The 10,211-nt window shown below is 37.9% G+C and overlaps 1 protein-coding gene across 2 annotated transcripts in view; it reads right to left on the bottom strand.

Moving 5' to 3' along the window:
• LOC108576801 (sphingomyelin phosphodiesterase-like) overlaps positions 1 to 8,808 on the bottom strand; it is a 42,943-nt gene extending 34,135 nt beyond the window's left edge. For both annotated transcript variants that reach the window (XM_017939861.1, XM_017939862.1), the window contains exons 1-2: positions 8,715 to 8,808; positions 1,277 to 1,485 (exon numbers count right to left, since the gene is read on the bottom strand). In XM_017939861.1, coding sequence (XP_017795350.1) covers positions 1,277 to 1,485; positions 8,715 to 8,790 — 285 coding nt within the window. In that variant the 5' untranslated portion in view covers positions 8,791 to 8,808. The remainder of the gene's footprint in view (positions 1 to 1,276; positions 1,486 to 8,714) is intronic.
• Between the last annotated feature and the right edge of the window lie 1,403 nt (positions 8,809 to 10,211).

Genomic DNA, 10,211 nt, shown 5'->3' with positions numbered 1-10,211 from the left:
CCCACAAGTCATATTAAGTAGGAAGTTTCACTTATTTCATATACTTTGATATTTCCGTTAATGCTGCTAAGCTGTTCAGTTGAATGGAATAAATATTGAAATTAACAATTTTTATACTCAAGATGATTTATGAAGCTTCAAAATTTGCTAGCAATTCTTTACAATGAAAATTATTGTCCTTCTGTGAAAAGTTTGTATTTTAATAAATATTTTAAATGATTTTCTTCTAAACAAATAAATTAACAATTAGCTATTATTTATTATTATTCTACTTTTCTTAAATGAGAAATAGAAGAACAATAAAAACGCTTCCAACGTGTTCTGCATCCTCGAAAATGTCATACTAAAGTATTATTAATTGGATAAAGTAAGTTGAAACATCTAGTACATCATTTGTGATGGTATTAATATAAAAACATAATATTTAATTATGAAAAATAGGGGAAAAGTAAGTTGACTTTGGAGTTATTTTAAACAGACAAAATTACGAATATCACTTTCATCCCATTATACATTTTACATCCGAAAGACAAAAATTCTTTTTGTTATCACTTTCTTGATCTGAGGTCGTTGAAGTGGTTTAGATATTATTGCAAACGATATTTCTATCGATGAACATTTTATTCGAAAAAGTACGTAAATGAAAAAAGATAACGTTCAATAATAAAAATGCGTATTTTTTTTATATTCGAAAACTTTTCAAAATACCATAAAGCTTCAAAAGAAAGAATGGACATATGTGAATTTTTCGTATAAATAGTTTAATTATTGATTAATATGTACTCCATGTGTGGTATGCAATATTTAAAAACAAGAAATATTTTAACACTTTACCGACCGGTAGCCGATTAATCGGCTTTTTGCCGCCAACGCTTACCGACCGATAGTCTATTAATCGCTTTATTTGCCGCCGACGCTTATCGACCGATAGCCTATTAATCGGTCAAAGTTTGATTTAACATTTCTATAGGTATAAGAAAAAGCGCATATATTCCCGCGCGATAGACTAGAGTCTAAACAGAGCCGGTGTCAGCGATGTATCTGCGGCCGAGTGAGCGGTGGGAAGTGCGTAGGATGTTCAACCGCTACCGGTCGGTAAAGTGTTAAAACAAGTAAGAGTACGACGTATTTTTTTCGACGGGCTCAACAGCGAAAGGGTTAAATTATAGTTACATTACGATTTCAAGCGGTATAATAGCAAAAACACGAGCGTTGCAAACTACGATAGAAATGAAATTTTTACAATACGTTTTTGGAATAAAGAAAATTATGTTACCCGTGCCAATTCGTCAGGACTGGTACCATTAATGAGAATTGTTTCTGCAGTCGGTGGCAGATCTCTGAATTTATCGGTATATGGTAAGATGGTAACGTGCAACCTTTCTGCGGCCCTTGATTTTGCAGCAATCCATTCGTCAGCAAACTGCGTCCAATTGCTCATAGACATTTCCTCTTCTCTTTTTATCCGGTCTCTTAGGGGATTTCCTGTAACGAAAAAAAAAAGAAACGCTACTTTTTACTTGTGAAAATATAATGAGCGGAGCGATAATGTGCAAACATAAAGTATGTTAGGATGTTACCGCCTTAAGGGGGTATATTATTCTAGTTTAGAGTGTGATTTTTTAGTCCTTCTTAGGGATTTTTTTGTAAAGAAAGTATAAGTTTCTCAGTATCGGCATTTTGCATACATATTTATTCATGCTTTAAGAAAGTTCACAATTTTTTTCAAGTGAAAATAATCAAAGTTGTCTGAATTATATATCATTCAGTGCGATCCCTTTAAAAAAAAAGTGTCCTACTGGCTCACACGATTCCGCCCATTCTGTTTATCCGAAATGAAAAAACCAAAAGGATTCTTGATTAGTACGACTGTGACTATGGTGTGAACCAGAATGAAAAAGAAATAGTGAAAATTTATAAAATGGCGGCACTTTGAATTTTGTGTATCGATTTCTTCGTCTTTTTTCCGTCTTTCCGAGGCTCTAAAAATCAGAAAAATATATATTTTGGCATAATTCTGGTTCAGACGATAACGGCATATCCACTGAAGGTGCATGTAAAATTTGGAGTCAATCGGACAACTAGAACTTGAGATATCACGTCAGCCATTTAGAAAAACATGGTTTCGAGAAAAACGCGTTTAAAGATACGTCTATCCATTTCGTTACGGTACAACTGCATCCTTCATTTTGCACACATGTTCTAGAATACTTATACTTCAAGAAACTGAAAAAAAGAATTGATTTTTTGAAAGTTCAAAACCGGAATACCCCCTTGAGCCCGGTATCCACTTGTTGCATATAACCTATCAAAATTTGGTACAAAGACACGCAATGGCATTTGTCAGTTCTTCAACGTCGCATCGAAGGACGTGGCTGATTCAGTGCCGTCCAGATACGCAATGATGATACTGGAAAAAGTCACACCTCCGTACAACGTTGCGTATCACTGAATAATGGCGCAACGGATACTAAGCTTAACACGTTCGCTACAAACGTCACGTATGTGTAAACGCGCCAATGCTCATAATAAATCGCTGCGTGTGCACAAGTGCAAGCGTGCAATTTGTTATGTAAAACTAACAAAAATATAGATATTAAGAGTGTAAGCAAGAATAATACGAAGGTCAGCAGATGATGCATTAACAGAACGGTGATAGAGTGATTCCACGCCAAATCGATCACTTTTTAACGTCGACATCAGGGATTTTGTTCAAAATGAAATATAATGTAGTACACGTGAAACTAGGGTAGGTTTAAGTCATCATTTAGCTGGTTTCGAACTCACGTTGACGGCTCATTAACGGAAGGTGCGCCGCGCCGTATAGACAGGAAGAGTTTCAGAGTTTCTCAGCTGTAAGTTGATTACATCGAATCACAATTACATAGTATTTCAATTACATTATACTTCAAATACAACGACGACGAAGTAATTAGCAATTGAAATTATTGAAAGGTTTGAATCGTGTAAATTCAATTACAACGTAATCGAAATACTATGCAATCAATTACGCAATTAAATTACGGTTTAATTCAATTAGCACAGCTCTGTTGGTAGCCGGCTAAAATAAAGGAATTCTGTAGCTGGTTGCCGCAGATTTCCGTAGTTAAAACAAAGATAAAAATGATAAAATTTGTCTTAAAATATCAGGCTTGCAGGAAACCGTTAAATAAAACAGGATGAAAAGTGACGTGAATCAGCATTACACTTTTTTCTGTCAGATTAATACGAAGAGGAAGTTTAAATAAAAATTTGAAGCGTTACGCGATGCGAAGGCCCGGATTCGAACTGACGCGTGTATCGAATGACTTTGTGGTTAAAGCAGGACTGTATTATAGTGTTACGTCCGTAACCTCCAAGCCTAGCGAACCTCTCTTGTCTCTTCGGGGAAACTATAGAAATCCTACAACGCTCACACACTCTGCATTCACCAAAATTCCTTCGGGCAGTTACAGCGAAAAGTCACTCAAGGGTAGTGCAATAAATCAGGTAAGAACCGGGCGCGTCACTCGAGACTATGCGAGGCACCGAGGGCCCGACGCTCGAGGATGCCCGTGGGTCGGAGTGCCACGCGTCTGATTCGTGTCACCGACATCCTTCGATGCCCCAAAAAAGGGGCAATTGTCTAAACTTGGGCAGGCTCGCTGTACTGTCCGGAAAATTCCCAAACTATCTATTCTTGTCTCTATCTTTCCTCCTCTAACCCATTTCCACCACCCCGAGAGCAGGAGAAGGAAGCAGCTTAAAAAACCAACGCACTTCCAGCGCGGGCACTCAGTTGTATACCCTTGCATCAAAGAACGCCTCTGTACAGAAACCGATAGTCAATAAACTTGCGTGAATTAAATCCTGCGGTAGTCACTGTCGCCGCCCTTATCCCAGGTAAACTCCTTGAATGGACTGACCAAAACCGAGGGCCCTGGAAAGGTATGTAACAATAGACAGGAATGGTTCGGACGAACCAGTTTATCGGTAACATCGGGTGCCACTTGGTGAAAGATTTGTGACTCTCTGGAAGCAAGGCGTGCAGGTGTGGCTCCCGGCACTGCAAGGAATTACCAAGTGAGGTGTGGGTCTTTATGGGACCCCATGCGGGAACAACCGAAAGGCTTGGCGAAGCAGAGGGTTTCCGGATGAATATAGATATTTGTCAGAGTTTTCTCGGAGGCCTCCTCGAAGGCCCCAGGTCTAGGTTAAAGATTTATGGACTTCCCAAGTTGTAATTATTGTGTATCTCGAGCGGTGAAGATATATCGTTGTGGGTTTTCTTTGGTCTATTACCAATATCTAGTTACTCAGGCAGGGATTGACTGAAATAAGCGAATATAACTTAACACTTATTGTCAGCCAACCGAATGGAGAGATCTCCCACTTTTCTCTTAGCAACGCGTTGTCTTTTATCATGTTTACATTTTCTTTTATTATAATTCTGCTGTTGCGTCGCACGCAATTCACGTGAGCTCGCCTCGGTCTGGCGGATTATATTCATAAAAATCATTAACCACCGTTGGCCGCCAGACAGAGGTGTCGAACCTCGCTTCGAACTTCAGACCCCCCTTGGTCTACCCTGCGCCCGCGGTAGGTTTTTCTGGCAATAAAACGGTGCCACTTTCGGAGCTGACAATTTTATATAAACAAATTCGGTCCCCCGAAAGCGGCTCACCCGGGAAAACCCACAGGCATCCCCTTCTCCGAAAGAAACGCGCTGCGGGCGCAAGGAGAGGGTTGTCGCCACCATTTAGGCACCCGAATTGGTGGATGTCTTCGTCTAAAATTTGTATAAAGAGCGAGCTCACCCTCGCCCGAGGTCAGATCGCAACACATACAGTTCAACTAAGCAACAGATTACAAATAAAGTATCAACTAAACAACAACGAACAGGAACATTTACTCTCCATTCTCAACGAGGTTCAGAATCGTTAATTCGAGGCTGAACCACACAGCGAGCTCTGAACCGATCGAGGTCGAACGCTCGCAACATCAGCCTTGAACTGGTGTTGTTCGCAATTCATAAAATACTTTTGCTGCTTTTGTAAAACAGAATCAGTGTTAACAATAAGAGGTACAAGTTAGAATAATATAAATAACGAAATTGGTGAATTCTTAACCCCTTGACGTATGATTTCTTTTCCTGACTGTGCATCTAACAATAAGCGTCAGCTATTTACCGATTCAGTTCAATATTAACACGTTGAATGCCACGCTAATTTTACATGGCTTGCCCGTCTGGCCAACATGAATTTCTTATTATGCGTTACATATTATGGTGAGATATTATTTACAACAGACAAGTTGAAGTGTGTAATCATGTGTGACACATTTATCTTACTGGGGGTCACCGATGACCCCCGCGATGCTGCATTTCTTTGTTTCGAAGTCCCATGGAAAATATTAGGTTCTCCGGAAAGTTCGTCTCGTAATTTAAGAAAAAATTCAAACTGACGTATCTCTATTTCTAATCGAGATAGCGACAAAAACCAAAAGGTATTTTACTCGTTATTTGAAGACGAACCCAACGCACTCCTCAAATTATTCATAAGGTGAATGGGTAAGTACATACCGGGTGGTTTGAAAAGTTCGCCAAAAGGTATTTTACTCGTTATTTGAAGACGAACCCAACGCACTCCTCAAATTATTCATAAGGATGGTTTGAAAAGTTCAGGGTCACCGATGACCCCCGCGATGCTGCATTTCTTTGTTTCGAAGTCCCATGGAAAATATTAGGTTCTCCGGAAAGTTCGTCTCGTAATTTAAGAAAAAATTCAAACTGACGTATCTCTATTTCTAATCGAGATAGCGACAAAAACCAAAAGGTATTTTACTCGTTATTTGAAGACGAACCCAACGCACTCCTCAAATTATTCATAAGGTGAATGGGTAAGTACATACCGGGTGGTTTGAAAAGTTCGTAGCGAAATGTCGGAAGAATTAGGTACTTTACAATATGTCTTTTAAGAATTTAAATGATTTTAAATCGTTCCGTAAATATTGATACTTTCATTTTGTCCGGCTAAATTCATACAACTAGCCACTATTCGTCTGTCATAAACCGCTGCGTTAGATGCACACAGTAGGTGCGCATACTTTTAAACCACCGGAGATTCTCTCCAGTCTCTGCACTGTTTACGTTGTCGTCGCTCTTGGGCCTAGCCGAAATAGCGCTACGACCAATCGCATGCGTCACATCGGTAGGTAGTAGTGGGAACTGCGCAGAACGGACGAAAATCGGTCCGAGAGCGAGGTTACTCTTAAATTGAACGGACTGTAGTTGATACTTACACGTAGAGTATAATATAATACAGTATTCGAAAAGGAATGCAACTCGATTTTGTTTCGTGTCAACATTCCGACAAGCAGAGTAACGATCTAATTAGCGACTAATTAGAAGTGTCAAAATTCGGTTCCTGAGACACACTTTTTTTTTTAACGAAACTAACGTTAAAACACGACACAATTAATAGAAATTCGAATGTTAATAATTAACTATGCAAAAGTTTAACTGTCCTCAAGTTATGGTAAAAAAATGTAAAAAAAAAAGTCACCTAGGAAATTTGTAAAGAAATCTGAAAAAAACTTTATTTTTACTACGAACAATGAATGTTTATATAAATAAAAGAGGCAAATAAACAAATATCTTCCATTTTTCTGGAAGCTTGACGCAAGATTTTCTTTTAATTTTTGGTACCACAACTTCCATCTATTATGTAAACAATAATAATAATAGCATAAAACTATGTACTATATTGTAGTACAATATTTTCATGAAAATATTTCTCGTTTTCGACAGTAACTCATGGGATGACCTAATGCAACGAAATGTAATAGAAATACGAAATAGACACCAAATTAAAAACTTTCCGTTGCACAAGATCAAGTATAATTGTCTAATTTCCTTGCAAAATCTACTGTGCCATTGCATAACAATCCCCAGCTGCTACCTCAAGTTTGCAATAGCTTAAATTGCAAACATGACGATACGTCTCTACGTTTTTCTGACATTCTTAGGAAATTCCTAGGTGAACAATTTCCACAGAAAGGTGCAGATGGAAGTCATGGCCGTCATGCCTTCCGAACCTCGTACCTTTGGAGTTTTACTTATGGAATTATGTCAAACAAAAACGTATGCAATACAATCCAAGGTGATTCACGTAACTGTAACAAGCCGTGTCTTTTTTTTTTTATTGAAGTTAGAAAGAAACGACAGATGAAAAAGATGAATGATTCAAAGTGCACTACATATTCACAGTCATACTTTTTTTTTCTTCGTAAATGCAATAATATTAGGTCATCCCGTAAGTTCATGCCAAATACGAGAAATACTTTAATGAAAATCTAAGGAAATTCTACATCGACCAGTTTCGATAACGATAATGTTTCATTATGAAGCAAAGCTCTCTTTTATAGTACATTACGCCATGTCACAATTCGTATATTTGCTGTTTGGTTAATTGTAAACAATTTTTCGAAAATTAAACATTCTTCAAAATTTAATGCAATTTTTAAAAAAGTTATTAACGTGATATTACAATCTTTGAACTACAGTACTGCACACGTAATCCCCACCAATTCTTGGAAATGGGACTTTGGTGTGGAGTTCGAGCGTGCCAAGTGAAACAAAGTACAGTAATGTCTCTACAAGTGTCAGCCAGTTTGGATTCTACAAGTGTCAGTATAGATGGTCCTACGCCTAGGTCTGCGTCATTGCTGCGCCTATGTTATCTCGCTCGCAGTCAGTCAAGCGTGTAACGCTACACCACTCGGTTTCTTTTACGAGATTACACAGCTCGACAATTCATAATAGAAAAATATAATTTCTTTAATTTTACTTTTTTTCATCTGAAATTTTTTTTAACATGTTGGTGAGATTTTTCTGATGAAAATGAGATCAAACACGATATAATTTGAACAACATTTACTTATTAACACGTTCACTGTCTGGCGTGAAATATCGGCCTACCTCCACGTAAAAAAAAAAAAAAAATGTAGGGGGATAAGAAAACGTAAAATTAAAAAAGTTGGTATTTAAATCGCTTGGTTGCCTCGACTCACGTTTCATCCTTATCTTTTATTCACTGTCCTTGTCTACGTTCGGCAAACTACAAAGGCGGGCGCGAGGCTCGAAAACGTAGTCCCTGACTCTACAAGTGTCTGGTTTAGGTTCCTTGCGGACTGACACTTGCGGAGACATTACTGTAATTCGATATTGACTCCTGAATGTGAACAACTGACACTTGATATATCGGTATCCCACTCAGGCACATCTCCTCTCTTTTGTTTCGTTGAATTCGCAGACGTCACCTCCCCAATGAAGCGTCCGCGCATTCGGTCCCGACTTAGAATGTAATATTTTATTCAACGCCTCTGCAGCACTTACACGAGAACTATTATTAACCCTTTCGCTACGGCAGATTTTAACGCGTAAGGTGAGTGACTGACGGTAAATTTTCAACCACGGTTGCAAAATTTCTTATTTTGGTCGTAAAGTTTTAAAATTCGGTTTATTAAATTAAGGCAGAAGTGCGTAAGGATAAAATGAAATATTAAATCAAGGTGGAAGTGCAGCAAAAGGCTTCAACGATATAGTAATAAAATAATGGCGGCAATAGTAACGAAAAGATTGAAGCGAAGAAAATAGCGAAGAGTAACAAGTGATATATGAATAATGCTTTGTGTTATAGTAATACTTTTAAACGATCTAAAAATAATTTACTTACCAATAGCAGTCTTCAAAGTTCCAATGAGGAAACACAGAATAAAGATGATCGTTGTGATCCATCTTTGATTTGGCATGCTATTTTAAGCTCTTTGGTATTGTCAACTGTAACAGAAAGCATAATAGATCGTTCAAATGAAGTATTAATAACAAAGAAGATTTTCAATATTTTCTGTACCTACTAGTCTTTTATATGTATTTTACTTTTATCGTTTTAATTCATTTAATTGCTATTAACATACCTACTGTACAAGATGTTTATTATTTTTAGTTAGCTCACATTAGAAATATGTAGGAGGTTAATGACCGGAGCAGGCCGATCATATAGTTGAAATTGTTTTGTTAAAATCCCTGCGATACAAATAGGCGAAACGGGGACAACGAACTCAGAAGGCCGTGGCCTTCCGACGTTCGTTGTTATTAACCTCTTAACCTATGATTTTGTTCTGATTATGCATCTAAGCGTCAACTATTTACTGTTTCAGTACTGTTTCAGGTAACAAAAACTAATGTGTTACAGAGCAATTATATTTAGTAATCCTCAGTTTTACAAATTCCAACGAAAGTTAAAGTCCGTTCAATTTAAGAGTAACCTCACTCTCGGACCGATTTTCGTCCGTTCTGCGTAGATCCCACTACTACCTACCGATGTGACGCGTGCGATTGGTCATAGCGCCATTTTGGCTAGGCCCAAGAGCGACGTCAACGTAAACAGTGCATGGAATGTAAATAATGTACCGGGTGGTCTAAAAGTGTGCGTACCTACTGTGTGCATGTTAACGCAGCGGTTTATGACAGACGAACAGTGGCTAGTTGTATGAATTTAGCCGGACAAAATGAAAATATCAATATTTAGGGAACGATTCGAAATCATTTAAATTCTTAAAAGACATATTGTAAAGTACCTAATTTCATTAGGTACAAAAAAAAAAGAGAGAGAGAAAAGGAGTAAATAGCGCCTGGAACAGTAGACGGAGAGCATAGCAGAGGGTAAGACGAAGAAAAACGTAGGCGGTTAAGTGGGGGCTTGGACGTTCTAGCTCTGCTTTAGGCAGGTCCCATGTAAAGTACCTAATTTCATTAGGTACAAAAAAAAAAGAGAGAGAGAAAAGGAGTAAATAGCGCCTGGAACAGTAGACGGAGAGCATAGCAGAGGGTAAGACGAAGAAAAACGTAGGCGGTTAAGTGGGGGCTTGGACGTTCTAGCTCTGCTTTAAGCAGGTCCCATACGCGAAACGAGGTTACTCTTAAATTGAACGGACTGTAGGATTATAATTAATTCTTCTTACTAATAACTATTTCTCTCACATCTTGACCAGAATCACGTTGCTATAGGTTAAAGGGTTAATTTCCTTGAAAAAGGTAACTATTTCTTTTATACATGTTTTTTTCTTTCATTTAAGCATTGTTTTATATTTCCAGGCAGTTTTTCTCTTGTTCCAATAAAAAATAATAATAATTGTTTAATTATCTACTTAAATTGTTTCAGAACTTTCGT

Source organism: Habropoda laboriosa, unplaced genomic scaffold, assembly GCF_001263275.1.
Source record: "Habropoda laboriosa isolate 0110345459 unplaced genomic scaffold, ASM126327v1 scaffold527, whole genome shotgun sequence".
Taxonomy (NCBI): domain Eukaryota; kingdom Metazoa; phylum Arthropoda; class Insecta; order Hymenoptera; family Apidae; genus Habropoda; species Habropoda laboriosa.
The sequence above is the reverse complement of the archived record's forward strand: the minus strand, read 5'-3'. Positions and strand labels throughout refer to the sequence as shown.